The sequence below is a fragment of the Thunnus albacares genome, chromosome 1, assembly GCF_914725855.1.
Source record: "Thunnus albacares chromosome 1, fThuAlb1.1, whole genome shotgun sequence".
Taxonomy (NCBI): Eukaryota; Metazoa; Chordata; class Actinopteri; order Scombriformes; family Scombridae; genus Thunnus; species Thunnus albacares.
The window spans coordinates 5,097,742-5,125,400 of NC_058106.1; the positions used below are offsets into that span (position 1 = coordinate 5,097,742).

At 38.9% G+C, this 27,659-nt stretch overlaps 1 protein-coding gene across 1 annotated transcript; it reads left to right on the forward strand.

The window, feature by feature from the left end:
* The first annotated feature begins 1,946 nt into the window (after window positions 1–1,946).
* On the forward strand, window positions 1,947–27,275 carry ano9b (anoctamin 9b). The gene is made up of 24 exons (XM_044357903.1): window positions 1,947–2,229; window positions 5,639–5,704; window positions 7,881–8,003; window positions 8,155–8,291; window positions 10,167–10,216; window positions 10,384–10,442; window positions 11,027–11,106; window positions 12,844–12,978; window positions 13,328–13,421; window positions 14,324–14,384; window positions 14,477–14,559; window positions 14,796–14,900; window positions 17,176–17,340; window positions 18,509–18,545; window positions 20,238–20,349; window positions 21,158–21,212; window positions 21,343–21,440; window positions 21,801–21,997; window positions 22,356–22,508; window positions 23,351–23,495; window positions 23,611–23,733; window positions 23,841–23,934; window positions 24,044–24,156; window positions 24,979–27,275. The coding sequence occupies exons 1-24, from the start codon at window positions 2,209–2,211 to the stop codon at window positions 25,010–25,012; spliced, it is 2,340 nt and encodes a 779-aa protein (XP_044213838.1). The 5' UTR covers window positions 1,947–2,208; the 3' UTR covers window positions 25,013–27,275.
* The last annotated feature ends 384 nt before the right edge of the window (window positions 27,276–27,659 follow it).

A 27,659-nucleotide genomic window follows, 5' to 3' on the forward strand; every position in this document is an offset into this window, starting at 1 on the left:
CATTTATGATTAGCGTGTTTTCCCTGCTATTATCCTATAATCATGTATTCTAAGTTTTATATTATGCATTATATGGAAATGTGGCAAATTATTTTCAGCAGCATTCGGACCGCATTAAAATAGATTTAAAAGGAGTGGATATCAGTCTGCTGTAAGTGTTAATAAATGTCCCAAATGCACTATAGCAAACATTATATTTACTCAGTAGTCTAATGCCTCTATTGTCAGGTGAATTAAAAATGATGTGATATTTGGTCACAGTGGGACAAAAGCAACACATTATCTTGTGTACCAGAGTGTGTTTTTTAAGAGCAGGCACAGGTTGGTCCAATTAAGCCGATTTAACCAAGTTAGCCTGGTTAAGTGTCTAGTTTTATCTAGTGTTTAACAGTCACTGTTTGCATACTGATAGGCTGTAAGTAAATGATCACGCTGTTCAGGTGGTGTGCTATAAGTCATCAGCTGTTTGCATTTTAAAGGGAGTTTTGCATTGCAGCTACAGTGGATGGTGAGGTCAGTGCAAATGAGACTGAAAAAACTGTGAAGTTGCCCAATTTTTCTGCTGGCTGTAAGCCAATAATAAGAAAATGATGGTGATGTTTTAACCTCATGGTGCATTCTTGTCAGATGGGAAGAAACCCTGCTGCTCGGTGTCATGGTTACACATAGCAAAATGAAAAGTTGAATGATAGAAAGTAGATTGTGCCTTTAAAAACAGACCAGCTGCTTTCTAACAACTAAAACAATATATAAGGCATGTTCAGCTACTTTTCCCAAGAATTGGGTTTGCTGAGCTGCTGGCATATTGTTTGCTAAGTAAAACCTGGAATTCCTGCAAATCTGGAACCTGGACTGATGTAAACACACCTCTCCCTCAGCTATGGCATCCAATCTGCTTCATGGAACAAGCCCAACTTCACAGTAAGGATATGTGTTGTGACTATTTCAAGGTGATGACAGAGTGAGTCACTGGTTTCATGTATAATTGTGAGACATTCAGTGCACGTATGCACCCAATTTCAAACATATAGAAAATCCTGCTTATTGAAATGGCTACAAGAGCATTTGTTAAGCTGATAGACTATGAAGGTTTTAAACTGTGATTAATACTGCCTAAAGCTAGCTTAGAAATGATGGTTGATTACCTATGTGCTGTGTAAAGATAATTTTTTTCTCTGAAATTATGACATTGAGACATTCTTGCTCATAATTCAGCTCTATATGGGGAATTTACCTGACAGATCAGATAACGGTGTGGTCCAAAGACTCAGTATTCTCTCTTTGGAAGATGCAGAAGAATTGATATTAAAACTTGTGATGGTAAAGGTTTGATTCCCTCCCCTTATGTTTTCTGGTTGAAGGGTGTGTAAACTGCATGGCTCTTTGAAACAGAGCCAGTTTGTTTTTTATTGATATATGTATTTTGCATATAGCAAAGAGGTTTATAGTTCTTAACTGGAAAAATAAAACTAAACCCAATAGGTAATTGTATTTAGAAAAAAAATGACATAGGTACTGCAAACAAACTAGAAACATTGAGGGAGTATGGCATCTCTTAGTACATTTTCCTCAGAAATTGGTAATTTTGATTCCTAAGAAGAATGAATTAAATAAATTAGATTTTTTTGTGTGTGTGATTTAAGTTGAAGAAGCATCATTTACTTTTTTTCTTTGTTTCTTTGTCTGCTTCCTAATTGATGGAACAGAATTGAAATGTAGGACTATGAATGTGAATAGTTAGTCACAGAGTGTTTAGTCCTGCTATCATCTGAAAGCTGGGACGAAGATAATTTCTTATATTGTCTCCCATCTGAAAACTGAGCTGAAAAGCATCCAGCAGGCTAAACACAGATCTCTAACGACGCTCACATCACCCATCTCTCCCGCGGAGCTTGAATGCAACTTCAGATTATTCAGGCTTGGCAAAGTGATGATGTCACCAGGTCCGGCCGGGTGAGAGCGCGCACCTTTACCTCTGCATACACACGCACCCGCACTCACCTGTAAATAACTGGCGCTCAGAAATGCGGAAACGAAGTCATCAGCACGCTTATAAAGTAGATAAATGTGATTCGGCGAGTGATTGGTTCATTTTAAAAATGCAGTGATGGAGTAATGAGGACGGACAGCTGGATGAAGGACGATGTGTTTTCTTGGTGGATGTAGTTAGTTGTCGAGCTTCACATCAACGTCGGGACAACTTCCAACATGTATTACAAGACTGTCGAGGTAAGCGGACAGCTGTCGGTTAGTAACTGAACTTTTATCTTCTCTGCAGTGAACTGTGCTGTCAGCCTGACTTTAACCTGAAACCGTCTGCTTCACTCGAGTAATGTTACAGTTTCGAAGTACTTGTACTTTACTGGAGTATTTCCAGTTTAAACTACTTCATACCACTACTCCACTACAATATGTTTATGGTAACGTTATGTTTTACTTAAGGGTTACTTTACAGATAGTGTAATAGAGACATGCAGGTACATTTATAAATGTCTATTATGTCAGTGATCAAACGTTTTGCATGCAAAAACTTAAACTGCCCAGCAGTATATAAAGTAGTTTATATTAGATTATATTATACTACAAAATTAAAATCGCGTTTTCTTGTGAATGCATCAGTAATACTGTACTAATCCAATAATATAACATTAGATAACAGGGACTGCTCTGCTGTCTAAAACAACCTTTGATGCTTGAAGTGGATTTTACTGACAATATTTCAGTAATTTACCAATGTTAAACTTATATTAAACACTGTATTGTTATTTTTACTGAAGTAAGGACTTCTGTGTGTGAAAACAGTTACAATCCAGCAGAATATTTAGTCTCATTAAAAGACAAGAAAACAGATAACGAAACAAGTATCATGAGTCGGCTCTAATACTACTTTATCAAATATGTTGTGTGTTTGTCACATTGTGCCTTTTAAAAATAAATAAAAAAATAATAATATTTAAAAATAATTTAAAAAAAATGTATTTTTTCCCCAAAGAACAAAACTCCCCTAATTTATATTAAGCAAGTATCCAAGTCCCAATAATAGGCAAACAAAAACACAAATATAAATGTCAGTTGACGCTCACACGAAACAAAAACATGATGGACAAAACACAAAAGTAGTTGAGTAGTAATCAAAAATAGTAATCTAACAGGTGACCCCAAACTTTATGAAGTGCATTGGGAGTTTTCCTTAAATCATACGTAACTTTTCATAGAACAAATTGGTGCACTTAAAAAATGTATGTATGAAACTTCACACTTCTGCTTTACATCTGGGATAAGCAAAAAATAACTTTGCTAACCCATATTCTTACTGATGCATTATTCTAAGCTGTTAGCTGCCAGACCCACTGGTTCAAACCTGTACAAACTTCACTTTAAAGTCAACTCAAGATCTCCACGTATTCATCAATACCAAATAAGCCATCTAACATTTCAATTTTGTATAATATTGCAGCAGGTAAAAGTATGACATAAAAGCACTGTGAAACATCAAGACATGTTGAAACAAGCAGACTAAGGCGGCAACTGATGATTATTTTCATTATTGACTAATCCACTGATTACTTTTTTGATAAATCAATGAATCATTTAGTCTATAAAATGTCAGGAAATAGTGATGATTGCTTAAGGTGATGTTTTCAAATGTCGTTTGCAAATCCCAAAGATCTTCAGTTTAATATCAAAGAAGAGTAGGAAAAACAGCAAATATTCACATTTGTGAAGCAAAATCTAGAGAAATATTGGACATTATTTAAAAAAAAAATAAAATAAAATAAGGCTTTGTAAGGTTTGAAAGAAGAAAATGACACATTCTGTTCCTTACAAATGCAAAATAAAAATTCATTAGAAATAAAACGCACCCTTAATCAGTTCAGTACAATGTGTTTTTACTGCCACAGCCCTTCTTGGTCTGGCGTGACCAGGAGATTATGGTGGCTAATATTAACTAATGTTAGCTAATGTTTGTCCTGTAACTGACTTCTCCGAGTCAGCCCACTGGCTTTATGACTCTTGTTTACTTGTGTTAGTGTTATGTTTAGCATTTACCATTGTTCCTGGATAGTCACTTGTGGCCACAGTGGCTGCTGTATTTTCTCTTTAAATCTGTAATTATCAGTGCATGTCTAGAGCAGAGGCCAATCAAATGAAGCTCTTGTTCCCCAAAATTCCTTGATGACCTCTTTCCACTTCAGAGTACTTTGCTCCTTTGCCCTTGCCCTTGTTTTCTATAATGTATTCTCTTGATAAAGAGGAGATACAGTTGCTTCTACCAGCCAGTGTTGTTGGAGTCGCATCTGGCACAATAGATTTTTGTCTGGTCAGAATTCAAAAATCTGAACCAAACACTCAAATGTCAATGACAGGAGACTAAATATTAGAAACACTAGCCCACTAATACACTTAAACAGCACAACAAATTAAAGCCTCCAAAACCAATAATAGGTTGAATGAACACCTTTGTATAACAGTTCCAACTAAAACAGAAAATGATGAAGGTAGGATGTAATTCAGGGCTGTTATATCATACTGCATTATTTTTTACCTATGTGTGCCTAATAAACTGAGTGTATATATGAAAATACCACTAATGGACAAATGTAAATGTAGATATCTTAAATTATCCCTCTGATTCTTTATACGTCTATAATGACACGTTTTTGTCACATCTAAAATGTTTCCTGGACAGTCAAGCAAAGCATTTCTTGATAGAGCAGCGTGCAGTATGGCTTTTGTCTTTCTCCACGACTGACATTTAGCAGCCTGCAGGTTCCGACCTGCCCGGCAGTGAAACTGCCATCACGTTCAGGTGTTCGTTTTTGTTTTCCCCTCTCTCACCCACCGCTGTCTTCTCTTCAGCAGTCAATATTGTAACGGACACTTTTATTGACCTCACGCCACTTACAGTTAGGACAATCTGATTAACTGAGCTGTTAATATTCTAGGAGAGCGGTGACCTCCATTCATATAGTGAAACCTTTAGCATTGGGTGTGACCCTAACTGCTCTCGGTAAACAGATAACAGGTTTCACATTTGACCTACTGAGCAAAGACTTTGGGAATCATCAATGGATATACACACCTTTCACTTACCAGTATTTACACTGTCTGGTTTAATAACAAAGCAGGACATTTACACAATATCTGAGTTGGCAATGTACTTTTTCCTCTCAGGAAAGAGTAGATATCATTTCAGGAATGTCTAACTAAGTAATTGAATTTTTTTGTGGAAAAACCAAATCAGACACAAATTATTATTCCATGTACAGTATTTTTATGTCTTAAAACATATCAGGAGGGAATCTTCAAGTAGCTTTCAAGATAAACACTCAGTATGTGCTTTCACTCTGACACAACTAGTCAGTTAATTTATTAACAGAATCTGCATCAATTTGGATCAATTATTAATTGAGTATCACGATATTTCACTCTAGTCAGGCATTTTATGGTTAATGGTAATATAAAACCTTCAGGGTAATATGATAAAACAACTTGCCATGAAGCCTGCCTTTGTTTGTTGTTTTATTGCTGACCTGTTCTCTGTGTGTGTGTGTGTGTGTGTGTGTGTGTGTGTGTGTGTGTGTGTGTGTGTGTGTGTGTGTGTGTGTGTGTGTGTGTGTGTGTGTGTGTGTTAAAGGAAGACATTGAGCTGAGGGAAGGAGGGAAGGATGGCTACAGCAGAGAGCCCTTACTTCCTTCAATGGTAAGAGTCCTCCTGTCTCACTGCTCCTCTCATCTGTGCTTTTCCTACATCAATAAGATAACTGTAGGATCTGCATGGCCTCATCAGTCAGCTCTGTATCAAATCATGCAAAAGGGAATATCTGCACATGACTATGAAAGGATTCTTTTGACTCTGTGTTGAAAAGGTGAGGCTGTTCGCTATCAGACATGTGCTTCAGAGATAAACAGGCTGTCTTGAAAGGTCCTTCTGTTGCCTCTCTGCTGTCTCATTTGCACAAAAAAGCAAATGTGGAAAAAGTATCTGAGTTATTATCTGACCAACATGAAGTTCTGTCCTCTGGGGTTGCCAGGTTTGCTCAGTGCTGTCCTGTCTGTTTCATGAAGTCGTCTTTTTAGTAACTTTTCTGAATAAAACCTGAAAGCTGCCAAAATCTGGAACATGGACTGATGTAAAAACACCTGCTCTGGGTTTTACTCTGCAAATCTGCATCTTTGGCCATAACCCAATTTACTCATTGGATGAGTGAGTGACTAGCTTGTAAGCTAACATGATGCAACATGTAGGCTAGATAAGACAGCTTTGTTGTAGTTCCAAGAATATTTTTTCTGTCAGGTTTGGCGTGCCTTCAGTCTCTGTGCTAAACTAGGCTGGTGGACTACTGAGATTACTTGGCTATTAATGTGTCACACATTATGGATTGATGACATCTAACAGTGAACGAGGCTGTTAAAACTAAATGCCACCAGTTGCAAAACTACTTTAAACAGACACTCATGCAATTTTACACTTGAAGACCAGTTTACTCATTATGAGGAGTACTACTTAGACTGTGAACACAGCTGTATATTGTCTTCTGTGGCTCTGGAGGAGCTTTTTATAATCTGATGATGTCATCTTGGATCAATGCTTACCAGGCAGGGAAGTTTGACGCTATCAAGTTGCATTATGGGAAGTGTAGGATCTGGCCCTTTTAAAGGTTGCTCATTCTTTTTTTAATCTGTTTCTCCAATTTCATGGAAGTGCAATACTATATCTCCGTAGAGCACCTTTAACTAAGTTTCCATCTGTTTATAGTGGCAATCGAGAATTTAACAGCCCCACCAACCTCTACTCCTCAGGACAATTCAGTCGTTTTGGGTGAGAATTATATTGTAATATAATCTGTTTTCCTGAACACTGATGTTGGGTGATACGGACTGGCTCGTTGTTAGCATTCCAGTTCATCCCAAAGTTGTTGGATGGGGTTGGGGTCAGGGCTCTATTCATACCAGTCAAGTTGTTCCACACTAAATTGGGAGAAAACTTTTCTTGATGAAACTGGAAAGGGTCTTCCCTAATCTGTTGTCACAAAGTTGAAAAATGTCATTGCATGCTGTATCATTGAGATTTACTGGAACTAAGGTGCCTAGTCGTAGCCATGAAAAACAAAAATGAAAAGTGCTCAGTAGATAGTGTCCACATGCTTGTATATGTGTACATAGATGTAAACGAGGCAGACAAAATATTAGTAACACCTTTGAATATAATGCAGTATAATACAATATGACCAATACCTCCAAATGAAAAAAGAGGTTCATCAGCTCCTTTCTGATGATAACAACACAAACAAAACATATAGTTTCACAAAGCTGGGATTAATTATAGAACTATTGTAGCATAACTCTCTTGGATTGTTTCATTTATACAGAGGCAGGAGGGGAGAGGGATCCATTTTTTTCCCCATTAAAAGTTTTTTTTTTTTTTTTTTGGGGGGGGGGGGGGGGGTTCCTTATTTGAATCGAGGGTCTAAGGACAGAGGATGTTGTATTGCTGTACAGACTGTAAAGCCCCCTGAGACAAATGTGTGATTTGTGATATTGGGCGATACAAATAAAATTGACTTAATGGCAGCACTTCCAGCGTTGCGAACTGTTGCTACACTGCTATTGTATCCCGTTTATCACCACATACCTAGTTAACAAAGACTGTTGCCCAGGTTTGACCCAGACTGTGAGTCTTGTCTGAAAAATAGACCCATCACAATTTCATTATTATTTATTTTAGGATGATACAGTACTTTATTTTTGAGCTGCTTCACAAAAAGTATGAAAGGAGACGACTGAAATCTGCAAAAGTCACATCAGTTTTGATTTCTTTCTTGTGTGTTCCTGTCTTTAGTCTCCATTTTCACTGGATGTATCTTGTCTTTAAACAGCCCATCCAAAGGACATTTGACTATGTACTGGTGGCCCACAAAGTTGAGGATGACACAGACCAGAGGGCTCAGAAGCAGCGAGCCTTTATAAAGCAGCTGGAAAAGAAAAAAATCGTTGTCACCGTGAGTCTCATTCCTTCACCTTTTCCAAGTATCTACAAAACATCATGCCCTGGCTTGTGATGTAATACTGTGTGAATGAGTGTATGAGTAAAAGCTTACAACTCTGAGAGGGTGTAGTGTTCCTGCTGATGCTTATCTTGTCATTTATTAGCAAATCGTCCAAGACAAGGTGTTTTACGGCCTACGTGCCCCCAGTGAAATATTTGAAGACTACATTTACCTGCTCAAGGTCTCTGATTCCTGCAACTGGAGTGGAGATGATCGGGGCAGCATCACTCAGGCTACAAGGTACCACAAACACACACAAATACATACATACACCACTGTCACAACCACACACGATGGCGAATCCTGTAAAGGTGGTTCCAGGAAATGCTGGTCTGACGATTGGCGTGCTGTTTCAAGAAAAAGCTACAGTTATGTAACTGCTTTTCTATCTCCCCATGTTACACCTGATACTTATTAGCAAACTGAAGTTGGTGGAGCCGCTGGTCCTTGAAAGGTTTTATCATTTGAAAAAGTTGTTTTTAACGATAACATTATGTTCATCGACACAGCGATAGGTAGGGAAGTATCCTGTATAATGTAACAACACTATAGGCTTATGTAATGGCCCTTGGTCATGAATACTTCCAACTTACTTCCGCACTAATGGTTTCCCGTGAAGGAGTAGTTTGACATCTAAAATATGCTTATTTGCTTTCTTACTGAGAGTCAGATAAGAAGACTGATACCACTCTTACATCTTTGCCAAAGTTTTTTGTACTCTAAAAAGTCAAACTGCATTCTTCCTTATTTACTAAATGACCACACCAAGATTTTGCAAGGTTTGGTCTCATGCAGTATGTATTTTAAGGTGTTCCTGTTAGGGATGCTACAATTTTCCCATAGATTAATAAACTTGTGACAATACCGGTGTTACTGGTTACAGTGGACATCCTACAAGATGAGATATTCGTTGATGACGCTCATTATCTGTAGAGCACTTACTTTGATCTTGAACATTAGATCACTAGTTTAGATCTTCCCCTTATTTACGAGTTAGTGACAGTGGGCTTCAGGCTGCTTCCAGCCGGTCTTCCTCTGTGTACAGCCGGTCTGCAGTGTACACAGACATGGGGATAAGCTAGAGGACGACCGCCCCTTAGAACCAGAAATGGAGCAACCCGCCTGTCATCTGGAGAGAGACACACCGAGAGCAGGCTGAGCAGGCAGAGAGCGGGAGAGTTTCTGACGAAAACAAGCACTGAGACCAGGGGAGACATGAGAGCAGCTGCTCGCTAACAGCTACATGTGTTTACAACAGAGAGCAGGAAGGAGGACAGATGTCTCACAGCATCCATCATCCAACTAAGTATTGATAACACGCTTAGTATTTTACAAATTCCTTTTTTTATTTGATGAACTTGGGTGCTGATACACAAAAATGAACTAAATGGGCTTTATTTGCATTTAAAAAAAAGCAAAACGATGGCGGGGATGGTGGCAAATTATGTAATCGGTGTATGCCAGAACACCGTGTAACACCAGTAACACCGACTACTGCAGCAAGCCTAGTTCCTGTTTAGACGTGCAAAATACGGGAGGAGGGAGTGGAAATTTTTAAAAAATACCCTCAGCACATATCATCGCAGATGTACAACTGTGGGAGAGGAAGCTGTGCCTTAAATTTAATGTCTGGGAGAAGCAGATGTAACATCTGTAGCACTGTTCTACCAGACACACTCACACACACAGAGGCCCTGTTTACACCTGGCATTAACATCCATCTTGTGTGATCCGATCACAAGTGGACAGCTATAAGCACAGGTGTGAACGCACCCATGACGCATTGAGGATGCATTGAGATCCAATCACTCAGACCACATTCGGAGGTGGTCTGGGACGCATGTGGCCACATTCATTTTGCAGTGTAAACTTGAACTTGAAGTTTTTAACTCCAAAACCCTGGTCATTAATGTGATCCTGCCCTCGCACACAAAATAATCTGACTCATTTTAGGCCTAATTTTAGGCTGTTGGATGTACCATCAGTATAAGTCATATACCAACAACCGTGCGTTGTATACAACGTAATATGAACCTACTCAATTTGACCCTAACAATCCAGTCCTGCACATAGACTTTCTTCACTATAATTAAACCTTTTTATTGTTTTTCTCAGGTTCCGAATTGTCAATTTCATCATTCATCATACCTTCATCAACACAGGAGGTGAGTGTGATTAATAAGGAGGTAATCTGTGACAGCAACCAGCAGGACTTAACTATAATTGAACAACGTAACATCACAAATAAATGTGGAACATTTTGTATTGTGGGACAGTTAAAAATCCCACACAGCATCTTTTCATTGTTTAATGTTGTGTTTTATTCTGTCAGAGAACCTGAAGGAACTGTTGATGAAGGATGTGTTTGAGACCGGGTTCTGCCTCCATGAGGTGAGAAAACCTCTGACTCATTTGATTGAACCACTGCTGCTGTTATTGTATCCATCTTTAAACAGAAAAACTATATGAGCATGAAGCAGTATTAGTTCTAGCTTCAGAGTCTTTGTAAATATGATGAGCAGGTAAAGACTCTGCCATTTTTAGTTGAAACGCAGGATCAGAACTACGACTTATTTGGTATAAAGTGAAGCCAGACAAAATTGAAAAGACTACAGTAATTGTGGTAACTGCTAAAAATTACACAAACATCCTATCAATTGAGTTATCACTCCGTAGCAGCAGCAGCAGCAGCAGCAGCAGCAGCAGCAGCAGTAGGGAAGACTCTCATTAAATCATCCTCATGGTTTAATAACCATGTTTTGATTAATACTGAGTGGCAAAAGTGTGTTTAACACTTAGTAAAGAATAAATTGTGCCAAACATAATGACCACTTGGTCACTCCAAGTATTTCCTAGTAAAACTTGATCTGACCCTTGTACAGCACATAAACATATAAACTGTGAACAGACATGTCGGCTACAAACCTGATGTCTTCATGTTGATTCCCCCCCACCCCCCTTCCCCCGAATCCCAGAGGACAGAGCAAAAGAAACTGAAGGAGAAGTGGGCTCGATGGTCGGGTCTCTTCACTGGCCAGCCATTCAATGAAATCAAGTCAGTCTACCTGTCTGTCCATCTGTCTGTCACTGTTGATGTTAGCATAGTGAATTAAGGAAAGCTCATTGTAAGAACCTGTGGCATTTATTGAGACAAATGTCTAAAATGAAGTACAGTCCATGCAGTTAGCAAAAATATAATTTCAAAATGCGTAATCATAATTGTAGACAAATTGAGTAAATTGTTTCAAGCTTGAAGTGCATACGTGCATATATGTACTGTATGTTCAATGGCTTTAAAAACACCCCTTGGACTTGTTCGTGTTTTATTGTTTGACAGCACTTAATCACATGGGAAGTAATAACAGTTTCTAAAACTGATTAACAGGATCTTTGTCAGTGGAAAGCAGATTGCTTGGCCTCTGGCTGCTACTACAACGCATAAAAAAAGTAATGCAGATGTGATGTGTGAATGAGTATATACACCAACAACATGAAAGAAACTTACATTCTGTTACACACAGATGATATAAATAATAGGCTAAGTACTCTAATAGTAAATAAATGTTATTTTCTCATTTCATGTAGCATTTAGAAATAAAATGAAGTGGATCATATTGGGCTGTTAGATCGTTCCTATTTTCTGTGCCTTCAGTTCGGATTTGAGTGGGTATGTTTGCTCAAAAGATTTGTACTTTGTAGTGGCACGTCACAAATCTCCAAGGTCTCGGAGCATAGACATAGACATAGACGGAGACAAACTGATCTTGAATTGCCCGTGGAAGTATTTGCTCTGTTTTACGTTTGTAACTACAGTCATTGTGTACTGGGCTCTGAGCGCTTCCAAAACATGGGTGACCTACGCTCAACAATGTACCTGAACCCCTCCTGTGTAGACACTTGATGGTGGTGACCTGCTAAACATGCTGCTAACACTATGCTTTCTGTCTAGACACAGGGTAACAGTGTCCACTCTTGATTAAAAGCTCTGTTTTTATTCTCTTTTTTTCTACTTTTCTCTGACTCACACAGAGCGGAGCAGCTCATTGACTGCTGATTTATTCAAAATTTATTAATATTAAATGTATCACGTGTCCAAATGACACCAAATTTGACGCTGCACTCCCTTTGTTCCCCAGCAAAGTACCCACCAAGTGTGGAGTTGATTAGATGAATGGTTCATGAAATTCGCGAAAGACATACAGACAGAGATTCCTTCCTTTAGTAGATGGATGGAGCAATGTTTCCCTTTATTCCACTGATCTATAGGTGGCAGTAATGCACTAAGATACATAGCAATGTGCCTGCAAATGAAGAACAATGCAATGCAGCAACAATGCAGATTTAAAACTTAAAAGAAAAAGTTAGAATCCAGTGCATCAACATTGTTGTTTTGAAGCCATTAAAAGCTGATTAGCTTTGGCTTTATTTGGCCTGCTGTTGTGCTGGCAGTCTGGCATTTTTTGCCTTTATTGAACATCTGATAGTTGAGACAGACAGGAAACAAGGGTTAAGAGAGAGACAGGGGTGTGTGTGACAAGCATTCAAGTTATCTGGCTAGAACCGAACTGGGATGTTGCGGTTATATGTGACCAAGTCATGTAACCTGATATGTACTTTTTAATCACCTTGTCCTGTATTTGTCTAAGATGTTCGTTTGTCTTCATGATGTAATTTGTGATTCAAACAATAAAACATGAAAAGGTTCAAGTTAGATTAATGTTTCTCAAAGGCACTGGTATGTTTATGGCTTTCTGTGTTCCAACATGTCTCCCTGTATTATTCCTCTCTCTAGGTGTTACTTTGGGGAGAAGGTGGCCCTGTACTACCTGTGGCTGGGCTGGTACACCAAGTTATTGGTGCCAGCTGCTGCACTGGGTGTTGTAGTGTTCTTGTATGGGTTGGCCTTTTTCAACACCAATCCTCTCATGTGAGTCAGATGTCTAAGTGATTTGTTTTAAATTTCCTTTCATCATTATTGTTTTAAAATTTTAAACTGTAGAATTTGAAAATTTCAGACTATGGTGACTTCTAGCTGTAATAATAAAAAAAGCATTTCCAGCAAGCCTTTATCTGGTAGGCAGGGAACTTCTTAAATTGGCATTTAGGAAAGCCATTAGAAGCCAGCGCTTCCTGTTAAGCATGTTTATGCATAAAAGCACCAGCTGATCACTGCCACAACACGACTCTTATTAAAGACAATGACTTTTCATTCAGTTTTCCGTTTTATCATTGCACAGATTAAATTGTGAGTATTTGTCTTAACTTTCTGTCCTCAGTAAGGAAGTATGTCAGTCCAACATCACCATGTGTCCTCGGTGTGACAAGAGGTGTACAGTCTGGCAGCTGTCAGACACTTGCACCTATGCAAAGGTAAACTAATCTCATCTGTGTCACTAATTTACTCTGTTTACCTTTCTCTTGCACCAGCTGCTTGTGAGTTCAAACTAGTTCTGACTTAGAGCTCAGTCATGGCTAAATATTCACACCTACCAGCTACTAGGTATAAAAAGATAATGATCACATGATGGGTTTGTATGATCAAGCTACTATTTGGGGTAAACTGCATTTATAGGCCCTGCTCCTACATAATAATAACCTAAAACGTAGCCCTTTTCTTTTATTTTATTGCACTGTAGCTATTTTAACTATTTTAACTGTATTTATGTATTTTAAAAGATATTGTGTTGCTGTGTCCTGTATTGTCAGTTGTCCTGTTTAGTGTTGTCCAATCAAAGTTGTGTGGTGAAACCATGATAATTGTCCACAGTGTGGACAATAAACTTCCTTCCTTCCTTCCTTCCTTCTTTACTTACTTACTTACTTACTTAGAGTAGACAGACATCCCATTTCTTACACTTTTAAGATACACTTACACTTTTAAGGTTTTGAAAAGGCTAAAAAAAAAACAGACACAACCCTCTAAACCTGTTATATACAGAGTATGATTCTTACTACAGCCACATGCAGCCGCTTCAGCACGGGGCTGCAGTGAGAGCATGCTTGACAGGCCTGTAGTGCCTGTAGTACAGTTATGGTTGCTAAGCTAAGATTGGACAATCGCTTTTCAGGGGAGGGTTTAAGCGAACAGATAATTAATTGCATTACCACAAACCAACTAACACAAGCTGGCCCTTGTGCTTGACTTCTTAGCAGCTCAGTTGTAAGAGCTGTAGGTTACTAGTTAAGACATTCCCTAAAATTGTAATTTGTAATTTATACGTTATCTTGCCAATTCAGGGGATACATGCAATAAAGTATTTTTGCCCACACAGGTCAGCCATTTGTTTGACAATGAAGGAACTGTGGCTTTTGCTATGTTTATGGCAATCTGGGGTGAGTCTCTGATCTGATCTGATCTAATCTAATCTGATCTGATCTGATGTTCCAAATGACCCCTCTTTGATTTGTTCCCCCTGTGTTCACAGCTACTCTGTTCCTGGAGCTGTGGAAGAGAACCAGGGCCAAACATGTTTCCATGTGGAAGGTCTATGACTGGTGTGAGGAGGAGGTACTGCTTTTCTGTACTGTTCTTTGACCAAAGAGAAATCTGTATTCTGAAAGTAAACAAATCTGTTTAAATCTGAAACAGTTACCTTGATCATTGAAGTTACCTTGTTAAGCCACTTGTAAAATCTCTGCAAGACACAAGATACATGATTCCTAGACACGAAATTCCTTGTAGGCTAATAGAACGTGATGTATGAGTTGAGCAGTGAATCTCTGTCTGCTTGTGTGTGTTGACAGGAGGAACTGATTCTGGAAATAGTCAATGATCCACACTGTCAACCCAAACAGTTCAGACACTCTTACTTCCGCAGCACTCTGGTCCTCATACTGGTTACACTCATGGTAAGGATGTTATACACGTATACACACACACACACACACACACACACGTACACACACACACACACACACACACACAGTACTTTCATTTATATGGGGGCCTCTACATTTACTCCAGTTTATTGCAACTTGAATCTTATTTTAGTGCCAGGGGTCCAACAGTCCCATGGGCATGGCAAAATGGCTCAAAGGTGAAAATTTCAAATTAAAAGCCCCCACCTTTAAATTTGACAAAGATGAACGAAATTTGGTGGGTATATGTATCATGTCCAGACACACAAAAAGCCTCTTGTAGCCATACCTTAAGTCAAACATTGAGTCAGCCATCTTTTTGAGTTTTCATTGAATGCTGTTGCCATGACGATGTGGCAAACTTTGATGTTTCGACATGAAACAAGAAGTTAGTATAACTTTAACGTACACCATCCAATCTGCCCTAAATTTCTCATGCTTGATAAAGGTCCTGCCCTGAACACATCTACATGTCAATATTGAGCCATAGTCATAGCGCCACCTACTGACAACAGGAAGTCAGCCTCATGTGACAAACATCATCTGATTTACATGAAATTTACATGGTTCAGAGCCGTCTCAACAGACCTCCAGTAACAACACAACAGCTGCTGCTCCCTCCGACGCAGGCGAGGTGCAAGGGCCTGTTCAATGCTGCTTGCATCTTTAATATTGACATTGTACTCACCAAGGTAATGACTGAGAATGGGGCACACAGTGATATCATTAGATAGAAGTCTGATGTAGGAAAGAACAGGAGCAGTCTGAAGATCAGACAGGTTTTAAACAACCCCAAGTTAGCCAAATGTACATGAAAAAGAAAACAAAAACAGTTAAATTATCATCCAAACCATCTGTTTTGAACTTCCACAGTTGACCATGGATGTATTAAGAAAACTGGACACCCTGTTCTAAAATGGCGCAATATTAATCCCTATGAAAGTTTTCAATGGGCACATATGTCAAAAGAAGTTTCTACTGGCTTCCTCATACTTCCACCTTTTTGTGGCAATGGATCATGCTCACTAGAGTCCCTCTCCAGCCGAGCCGGCTGACTTTACAAATTTTGTTGGACCTAACTGATCAAATTCTCATACAACAAAGAGTCATTTCAGGGTGTTTGCTCAGAAAAGTTTATTCACCTATTTTCAGTGGTTCCTTTTGTAATGATCATGTATGGGAAAAAGAAAGAGCTGATCCTGATCTCAGTTGACAGTTTAACTTCCTGGTTCAACTTTAAGCAACTATACTTCCCTCAATTGTTGTCCATTACTACCAATATCTTCACTTTACATTTTACCTCCAAATAAAGTGGTTTAGATGATCTGACCAAGCTGTCGGCTTGTTTACATTCTGTCTTATTGTCTGACTGTTTCTCGCCCTGTCAGACTTCATTGTAGCAGTGTTGCTGTGCTTCTAGATCTCAGCAATTACTTTGGTGAGTACGGTGTTGTCATACCTCATAGAAACTACAGTTGAAAATAAGACCCAAGTTGAAATAAACTGGAACTATCCTTTAACTATTACCCAGTCCTTTTGCCTTGGCTGAATTTGCAGTCTTACAAATGAATTGTAAATTAGATCATCATTCACCTTATTTGTGAGAGCATACAATTTTGCTCAGTCAACACAATACTTTGGAAGAATGCTTGAAAATTTGACCAGTCTCTGACCTTTTCTACCTAAAATCACCTATTTCAGTACCAGTGTTACATATCAAATTAAAACAAAGCTTGACTTCAAAACACCAACTGCCTTGCAGATGTGTGTATGTTAAGAGCAAAGAGTTTTGCTTTCCTTTGAAATCGACTTTTCATTCTGTTGAAGTGCCAAACGACACCTGAAACTCATCATGTTATTTATGGACTTTGTTGGGTGTAGTATGCAGCGTGAGATAAAGCGCTTCGTAGATAGAGGAGGCTTTATTTAGAGCAAAAATGCCTCTCAAGAAACGTATCTTCATGGGAAGAGATCTGCACAGATGACTGGCTTTTACAGGAATGCCCACAAACAGCTCACATGTTTACCTGCCAAAATGAAACTGCATCATATCTCAAAATAACTGTTAATCTTCCTGGAGTAACATAATATCAGTCAGTTAAACAAGCTCAGATTCCTCCTGCTGATTTGTAAACATGAGTGAAAGTTATTGTAAAATAAGACAAAAAAAGCTACCAATTGCGTTGCAGTTTTACAGGAAAGAAAATAAAGTGAAAAGAGTAACAGCAGCTGTATCACATAACATCTTGGTGTGTTTGTGTTCCAGTTGATGCTGATCATCGGTCTTGCTCATGCCCTGGTGGTGTTTCGAGTGGTAGCAGCGCCCTTGCTGTCTGAGGGCAAGTGGGATTTTATCAAGGACCATGCCAACACTGTGGCAGTGATGCTGGGAGCTGTCCTTCACTATGTCACCATTCAGATCATGACCCGGGTAAGCATTCTCTACCAGTGAACGCACTAAAGAGCCTCAGATCAATAACCTGGATTCTTTTTTACGCCAATCAACACCCTGAAGTGTACTTTGCAGGTACCCACTAAATTAAAGTGCCACCCTGAATCTCGTTGGCTCAAGTGAACTCATCCATCCGACCCACAACCTGAACTCAGAGAGAATAATATAACTAAAATACAATGTGTTGTATTGGCACTGAGTGGAACACTGCCCCACATCCCACTTACTGTAGGCCAAACTTAACTCAGGCTCACATGTCACAGGAATGCATAGTGAAGAAAAGAAAAGAAAACAAGTCTCTGCTTGGTTGCTTGAAGAAACAAATCATCAAGGAACCACAGCTGGCACCCTGACAGAGCTCTATTGGAGGATTAGTTGTGCCTTAACTCCTAGAGTTGAGGAGTCCCTCAAGTATGGCCACAAAAGAGTGTAATATCACCTGGCCAGAAGTAAGAACATAAAATCCATAATCAGGATCTCTGTCTTGTGCAGAGGCTGTCGCAGTGAAGGAATTTCCCCTGCAGTGAATTAGGGTGGCTCAACAGCATGGTATGCAGTCTACGTGGTATTAGCAAATTTTTGTGAAAATCTAGGTATGTTAGTCTGATTATGTGTCAGCTGAATGGAGCAGCAGTACCTGACAGACACATAAAACACTTTAAATCATGTTGTGGCAGGAAACAACGTTGGCCTACAGCCGAGTACCCTTAAACCAGTGATTTATGAATGGAGTCTGCCTGGACCCGCCTTTAGATTGTATGATTGGTGGAAAACTACCTTACAGGTTAAATGGCAGCCTGCTCAGCTGCTTGGTGACCCGGGAGAGTTTAAACATATAACTGAGACAAAATATTCATACAGACGTGTTTTCAACTACTGAGCATCAGCACTCAGTCAGCTCACCCCTAGCCTGGCTGTGTTATGAGAGCTGGGCATCAGTTTAGCTTATTATCCTGGGTGCTAGCTGCAGGAGACTCAGGGGAGGCTCTACATGGCAGGTGGGATCTTCAGAGCTGCGAATGTACAGATCTTGGCTTTACAGAGGTCCTCCTCCCAAAAATCTAATATCTACAACTAATATAAAATAACTAATATTTTTCTACATCTCTCTGGGTGTTTGTGGGTGTCTTTCTCTACGTTCCTGTAGGTAAACAGATGGGTGTCCCTCAAGCTGTGTGACATAGGTGAGAACTTTTTTTTACAAGACACCTTATAATGTTTTTTAAAAAGTATAATAGAAACAACTATAAATGTTTTTAATATAATGTTGTTTCCCAAAATATGTAAAGCAAAATTGTTAGTTAGTACAAGCTAAAATATATACATGGCTGATTGAAAGTTTGTGAACCCTTTAGAATTTTCTGTATTTCTGCTTTCTAAACAAATGAAACAAAAAATTCATTTTTTTCATCTTTTTCATTTATTTATTGAGGAAAATTATCCAATCTTACATATTTGTGGGAGGCAAAGATTATGAACCCTTGCTTTCAGTAACTGGTGTGACCCCCTTTTGCAGCAATAACTTCAACCAAACGTTTCTGGTAACTGTTTATCAGCTCTGCACATCAGCTTGGAGGAAATTTAGCCCAATCATCCTTACAGAATAGTCTCAATTCAGGGATGTTGGTGGGCTTCTTTGCATGAACTACATGCTTCAGGTCCTTCCACAGCATTTCTATAGGTTTAAGGTCAGGAGTTTGACTCCGCCATTCCAAAACATTATCTTTCATCTTCTTTAACCATTCTTTGGTAGAATGACATGTGCATTTAGTGTCGTTGTCTTACTGCATGACACACTTTCTGTTGAGCTTCAGTCAGTTCACAGACAGATACTTTGACATTTTCCTGTAGAATTTGCTGGTACAACTCAGAACTCATTGCTCCTTCAATGATTGCAAGCTGTCCTGGTCAAGAGGCGGCAAAGCAGCCAAACCAAACCATGATACTGCCACCACCATGTTTCACAGATGTGATAAGGTTCTTATACTGGAATGCAGTGTTTGCTCTTGCCAAACATAATGCTTCTCATTCAAGTCAAAAAGTTAGATTTTGGTCTCATCCATTCATAGAATATTTTTCCAATCACCTTCTGGCTTATCTACGTGGTCTTGAGCAAACCGTAGACGGCAGCAATGTTCTTTTTGGAGAGAAGTGGCTTTTTTCCTTGCAACTCTGCCATGCACACCATTGATGTTCAATGTTCTCCTGATGGTGGACTCATTAACATCGGCTGTAGCCACTGCAAGAGAGACCTTTAGTTTCCTAGACATTACCCTGGGGTCCATTGTGACCTCACAGACTATTACACGCCTGCTCTTGGTGTGATTTTTGTCGTTCGACCACTCCTGGGAAGGGTAACAATGGTGTTAGATGTCTTCAATTTGTACATGATCTGCCTGACAGTCGACTGGTGGGGTCCAAACTCTTAGAAATCTCCTTTTTTTGAGCCATGACACACCTCCACAAACCTGTGTTGTGAAGCTCAGAGTTTGACAGTGAAAACCCAGATTTCTCTTCTACCTCCCAGACTCACACTTGATTGTCACCCCATTGACTGAAACACCAAACTCTAATTTCCCCTTCAAATGAATTGATAATCCTAGAGGTTCACATACTTTTGCCACACACAAATATGTACCATTGGATCATTTTCCTCAGTAAATAAATGAACAAGTGTGAGGTTTTTGTCTCATTTGTTTAACTGATGTCTCTATCTAGTTTTAGGACTTGAATGGAAATCTGATTACGTTTTAGGTCATGTTTATGCAGAAATAGAGCAAATTCTAAAGGGTTTGCAAACTTTCAAGCAGCACTGTATATTCCATATGCGTTGCTGGGAATCTATTTGCAAACCTGTGTGTTTCCTGTGTATGCAGAGAAGACAAATTCATCCGCTGCCACAGAGAGAAGCTTCACAGTCAAAATGTTCACCTTTCAGTTCTTCACTCTCTTCTCTTCACTCTTCTATGTGGCCTTCTTCCTCGGCAGGTACTGTGTGTCTGTATCAGAGGGACAGTAATATATTTGGTGAAGTCTTAAAAACTGTTACGTGAATTTTGCCTGCTCGGTCAATCTTTTTTTCCAAGTATGAAACATTTCATAGGTATTGCAATATATATTTGTTGAGCTGTCTTTTCCAGCAGATCTTTTGGGGTGGAAGGAGTGCATGGGGCTTGACTGCAGTATTGCTAAAGTTCTAGCTATGGCTCTAAAATTCATATATACTAATATTTTTTTAATGAAAACATGATAACAAAGCAAACACAATATTATGTGGAGGCTAAAAATATATTGGTGAGTGAGCTTGCTAGCTTTGGGTTTTACACCATTTCCATCTGGTCTTAGAATTTGATCTGTATCTAGATTTGGACCCTGAATAAAGACTTAGCGTGAGCTTTTTTACTGGCAGCATAGAGGTGCCCTGTGGGGTTTTCTTGTAAACAAACAAAAGTTAAGTTTACATTGAGTGTGGCTCACCGAAACTCATTGTGTGTATCCTTTAGGTCTAACAAACTTGTTGCATGCATTTCCTTCTGGGGGAGTAGTACTTGAAATACTTGTATAGGCCTTTTTCCACCAAATACTGTAGCATGTACAGTCCATTTGTGTCTCTGACTGAACTTTGAATTGAATAATTTATACCCTAGAATTTTGTATTTTTCATTAACTGAAGATGGAGTTTGGAGGAAGGTATTTGTTGTCAGAAATGTCCCAGAATAACAACTCTATGTGCATCTTTTTACTCTCTTTGTCTGTGGTGTGAAACCGATTTAAAATTCTTGTTGTCTTCTCATAGGATAAATGGCCATCCAGGAAACTATGTGCGTATAGCTGGGTGGAGACTGGAGGAGGTGAGTAGATTCAGTTACTTTTTAGGTATTTATTCACCATGTCTGCACCAAAAAACTAAAACCTTAGATTTGTTAATTCTGTGCTAATGCCTTTTTGTAATGCTCTTTGTCCTGCCTGCGTGTCCTTTAGTGCCACCCTAGTGGTTGTTTGACAGACCTCTTTATCCAGATGGCTATTATCATGCTGCTCAAACAGACTCTTAACAACATCTCTGAGTACACCGTTCCGTGAGTATGCTTTTTCATTTTGTTATGTTGTGAGGCAACATTAAACAGTCCAGAGTTTTATCAGATTTATTTTGATCCAGACAACACAGGTGCTTTGTTTTCTGTGTACTTCTCTGCATACTACATTAAACAGTCACTTTGCAACTATATGTGCTAATAAACCAGGATGCCCTATACACTCACCCTTGACCCACAGCAACAAATGCATTCCTCTTATTTCTAGTTTGATGAAAATAGATACACCAGCCTTTTCTATACTATCTACTCTATAAGACCTCATCAGAAAAGGGTTATTAAAATGACTTGGCAGATTGATCTCACAGTGTAAACATGTCAGACTTTCCATTCGTTGTTTTCCAGCTGGCTGAAGAGCTGTTTCAACAGAAACGCTGCAAAGAAGCTGCAGAGGAAGTGTGGTCTCTGTTACAGGAAGGCCTGCCGGGATGAAAAGGGACGCGTTGAACCGTGTGAGATTTGCAAACTTCGGGACTGGACGCGTAACTACCACCTGGCCAACACTGACGCCTTCAGCCTATTTAACGAGTTCCTAGAGATGGGTAGGTCCCACAGTTAGCCCTCTGAGCTCTAACCTCCTGGACAAATATGATCCAAACCTCACCCTAATTGATATGTAGTATATCTGAAGTGGTTCAAAACCTGATTAAGCAATGTCAGCACATGGCCTTAGGACCTTTGGGCGGACAAAATGAGCAATTTCATCATGTCTTTGATTATGTATTATTTGAATATAATCTTAATATCAATTAACAATTAATTCATAATAATAAAATAATTTTGGCACCAAGGAAGGAAAACAACTGAATGCCGAATCTTTTGTAAAATTGCCCCAAATAATAAAACTATTTGTAATATGATTTGTCTTTTATGTTACTTTCTACTGCCCCCATCCTCTAGTGGTCCAGTTCAGTTTCACCACCATATTTGTGGCAGCGTTCCCTCTGGCCCCCCTGCTTGCTCTCATCAACAACATCTTTGAGATCCGTCTGGACGCCATCAAGATGGTCAGCTTGGAACGTCGACTGGTTCCCAGGAAGACCAATGACATTGGTGAGCTGTGTGTATGTTTGTTTATAAGTCTTGCCTTGATAAATGGCGCATGCTGTGGTATTGCATAGATTTGTGTGCAGAGAGAAATTTGGTGCTAATTTAGGCCATGGGCAAAATAATAAAAGATTACTTTTTTTGCGCAAATAGTGCCACCATATGGTCATTTATAAACCTGTTGTTTTTAGGATTCTTGGTAGCAGAATGGTTGAATCGTTGAAGCAATAATTACTATTATAATTACCACTATTACCATGAATTCTAACCAATCTGAACTAAAACTGCTACATATGTTACACCCATAGAGTGCAAGCTGACTCAAGGGGTGACATATTTTAGAATTTTTTTTATCCTGAACGAATAAATGAAAAACAAAATATCTGATCCTGATCCTGGCTGATCCTCAGTGACTTTACTGGTTCAGGTGTTAACTGCCAACTGTAGACCGCAGCGCAAACCCAGAGCTTATATACCCACAGGTGATCTTGTGCCTTTTATACTCAAAATAAGAAATGTTTGAAATTGAATGGGGGGTGTCTGTAAACATGAAAGATAAAGTGCATTCATAAAACATAACACATTGAAGTAAGTGAGCAATTACATATAAATATCCTTTGTACCACACATACAGCATTAAGATGACCCAGGCAAAATGCAGTCAGTGGTCCTCCAACCTCTCTGAAAATATGTCACTAGCTTTTGTCACTTGAGATTCCTGTTTACATTAAGGATAAGAGATAAGTTTGTTTTGGGGCATGTCTGCTTGATTGACAGGTTGACAATCAACTCTAGTTTTGTTGTTTGCTTGTCTTACCTTCACTTCCACATGTGTGTCCTGCCCGCAGGTATATGGACGAAGGTTTTGGAGGCCATTGGTGTGCTGGCAGTGATAGCCAACGGCCTGGTCATTGGAGTCTCATCAGACTTCATTCCACGCCTCGTCTACCGCTACCGCTATGGACCCTGTGCCAATGGAAGCACACACACACAGTCAGTAGCATTTCAGTTGTTACAGTACAAACACCCTGTTAACACTGTATATAAGACACCTCAAGATACTGGCATGTGCCGTATCTCATAATTCAACTTCTGTGCTTTTGTTCAGTTGTATGCAGGGCTACATTAATGACACCCTGTCCACGGCCTACCTGACACACCCAGCAGTTAGAAAGGACTTTTTAGACGATCAGATGCTGATAGACAACAAAATCAATGTCACACAGTGCAGGTGGGAAGACCAACTTACTGTACTAAGTCCAAACATACAGAGGAATCACTCAGATTTGCATGAACAGGACAAATTGTACTGTAATTGTATGTCTCATGTCTGTGCAGCTATAGAGACTACAGGAGTAATGAGGACTACACTCTGACTTCTCAGTTCTGGTTGGTCTTGGCTGTGCGCTTTGCCTTTGTCATCCTGTTTGAGGTACATTTTGGTTAGATAGATTTGGCTTAGACACTGTTGCGCATTTTAATTTTAATACCTATTTTAAATAATTTTTGGGTGTCTCTTTCTTGTCCGTGTTTTTCCGCAGCATGTTGTGGTGGTGTGTAAGTTTATAGCTGCCTGGTTCGTCCCCAACAATCCCATTCAGGTGAAGAATGATCGTCTGCATGACAAACAGGAACGACTGAAGAAGGAGCTACTGTAAGTGTAGCTTTCTGTCTAACAAGAAACCAGTAACACATTACAATACTGACATCACAATATATTTAAGTAAATCACTGAAAATACACAATAATGTTGTGGGAACACTTTCAGAAAAAGTTAGACTATGTAAAGTCGTAAAAGCTTCTCAGCAGTTGACATTTAACTGTTGACTGGACAGTGTAGCTTAGCAGAGATGTGGTGGATGTTTAAGTTAGATTTTTGAACACTGTGACTTGCAGACTTTTTAACAAAACAGGTTACATAGATGAATGCTGTTCAAAATTGTGCTAGCTTGCATCATGGCTCTAGTGATGACGATGTCCATCAGTTGGTCCATCACTTTGGCCCAGACTAAAATATCTCAACACCTGTTCAGAATCAGCTTTATTAGCCAAGTATGCTAGCATATAAAGAATGTGTCTTGGTGTTTGCTCCCAATAACATAGAAGAATAAAGAATAGAAACAGAGCAAAAGTAAGGTAATAACAAATAATGAAATAAAACAAAATAATATTAAAATTAAATGTAAAATCTATTCAGAGAGTAGAATTTTTATAGTTGTAAAATGGGGTGTGCAAAAATTAAATGTGACATGTGCAATAAATTAAATACCATAACAGTGGAGGTTGAATGTACAATGTTAAGTCCAGTTTGATGAAATATATGAAAGTTTGATTTCCAGCTTTTTCGGACCTCAACCCTTACTCATGTAATGATTTGGCTTCTTTTCAGTGACATCACAGTCTTGCAGGCTCTTCTGGTTATTTCATAATTGGAGTTGTGATGTGTGTGTTTTGTTTTTTCTTTTTTTCCTCACAGATTAATAAAACGCAGAAATTCAACAGACGTCTAACGTCCCACAGCTGCCCTCAGATCTGCATCCTTTCACAAGCCTCAACTTATTGACTTCTCAGGGGAATGATGTTGCCTTGCTTTTATTATTTATACTTCCTGTTGAGGCTGGACTGCTGTCACCTCAGCCCTCAACTGCTGTACAATATTGTAATTTTATCAGTTTTTAAGTTGTGTTTATCTGGCATGATATTATTTAACTTTTATTCACTCCTACTGGCATGTCATGACCAACCATAACACTACATATACATTGTTTTCCACTAAGTAACATGAATGTTATTTTTTATATATATTAAAATATAAGAAAGAATATATTTTTGTCATTATACATTTACATGGAAGTTTTGCAAACAGATGATAATGTTGTTGTTATGGTCTGGGACCTGTTTGAAGAAGCACAATCATTGAGTTATCTAGATAAGCCAGAACCTTAAAGGAATAGTTTGGGCAATGTGTGAGAAGATTTATACCACTTAAACAACTAAGTAAGCCCACAAATTAGTACAAGTAGTCCTTAAATGTCCCATTCAAAGAATTTCGTCATACAATATCCCTGCATGGTACGGCAACCTGAACAGTAAATACAGATACATGCAGGCAAGGATTGTCAATGTAGCTTGCTATTAAGACCAGAGGATGAGCAGGAAGGAACCTTTACATCCCCTGTTCTCCAGGTCTGAGAGGATAAACTGGTAGGTGCTACACAATACCTTTGGCAATAAAGAACATATAAGAAGCCATTTATCCCACTGTAATTGGTTGTTCAGTACTTAGTGACTTTTTTCTCCTTTCCTTCATTGTGTTTTTCTTAATATTTGTGTATTGTATTTCAGAGATGTTTTTATGTCTTTTAGTCCAAGCCCAATTTAAGTCTCAAGTCTCTGAGGGCAAGTCTGAGTCTAGTCTCCTGCTCTGATCGTATTTATGACTTAGTGTCAATGTTGTTATTTTAGTATGTTGTGAACATACTATGCCTTAATATTTCAACAAACTGCTAAATAGACCAAAGACAATTTTCCATGTTGGAGGACTGAAGTTTCATTTATTTCTATTTTATGTTTGTGCATTAAGTGTTGAGTGAGAGCCAGGAAGTGGTTAGCCTAGCTTAGTTGGCTAAACTTGGAAGGAAACTGCTAGCCTTACTTAAACCTGCATTAACCAATTGATTTGGCCACTCTGGGGCAGCGGAAACAAGCTGCAAACACAACATTGACATATTCTCAATTTAAGTTAATATGGCTAACATGTTGGCAAACAGTTACCCATTTACATATCCAGCGGGTGCAGAGCAACATTAGCATTTATTTGTTGCGTTTCTGTCCACCTCATGGTCTCCATCAAATCCTAAATAAAGTACAGGACAGCTAGTGTACAGTGGTTTTCAGAGCCTTTTTGCACTAAAAGCAAATAGTACAGTGTAATTGATCATATTCACATTTTGGTTTGTCTCCAGATTGAAACAAAGGATTGAAACAAAGATTTAGAGCTGTTGGTAGGCTTATTTTTGAACTTCAGAGAGAGTAAGTTAAGGCTAGCTGTTTGTAGTTTAGTCTTTATGCTAAGATAAGCTAATAACATCCTTGTCCTGGCTCCAGCTGAGTGGTATTGATCTTCTCAGCTAACTCCCAGCAAGGGTGAATTAGTGTTTTCTATTCTAAATTTCTAAATATTCCTTTAAATCTGGAACATGGATTGATATAAAAACAGCTGTTCTGGGTTTTATTATTGAGCTTTCTCTGGGATCAGACACCAGGATAGGCTGTCTTTTGTTTTACCACTTACTGATCTGTGAAGCCTTACATTATTTGAGCCCCTGTATTATCTTTTAGCATACACATGATTTTGTACAGTCATTTAAACATAACCGTTAATATGAGCACCATCTTTGAAACCTTTCAGATTCAGAACACCTCATGGCATGGAGTTTGCCTGTTTGCATGATCTACTGAGACTTTAAAATGTCCATATGAAATGTGTTGTGTCTGTATGTTAGCTCTGTCCCGAGCATGAAAGTATTAGACGGTATCCAGGTGTGCACATCACCCTTAAAGAGTTCTTCCTTTCCTTTGTGACCTGGAAATGTATTTTCACACCAGCCAGCCTGACTGTCACTCCTGCAGTATGACATGAATGAAGCAACATGGAGATCTTCTCCAAGACACTCTGCCTGAAGAAGCATGATGTAGTAGTTTAATGCCAGACCAATTCTGCCATTTCAAAATCAGAAACAAATAAAAGAAAATTATTTGAGTAACTTTTTATGACTGGCTGTTGAACTCCAGTTTGTGATAGGGCCACTATATAGGTCAAGGACTTTTATGAAGATACAAACTACTGTCTCACTTCTATTTGCCTCTATCTTGAGGAAACTGCGCCCTCTCTCACCCTCATTTCCTGTCATCTTTCTACTTTCAACTATCAAATAAAGGCATAGAAATACCCCCCCAAATAATACAAATAAATAAAACCTTCTGTCTCCTTTCCTTCCTTTCCTGCTTCCTCCAAGTTAGAGGTCGAAGGCTGATGAGGAGAAGAAACAAGCAGAAGGAGACTTTGTAGTTCCCTTGATTCCAGCAATATTTGATCATAATTGTTTTCTGTTATTTCATTTCACTTATTCAATATTTCAACATGCTTTAGGATTT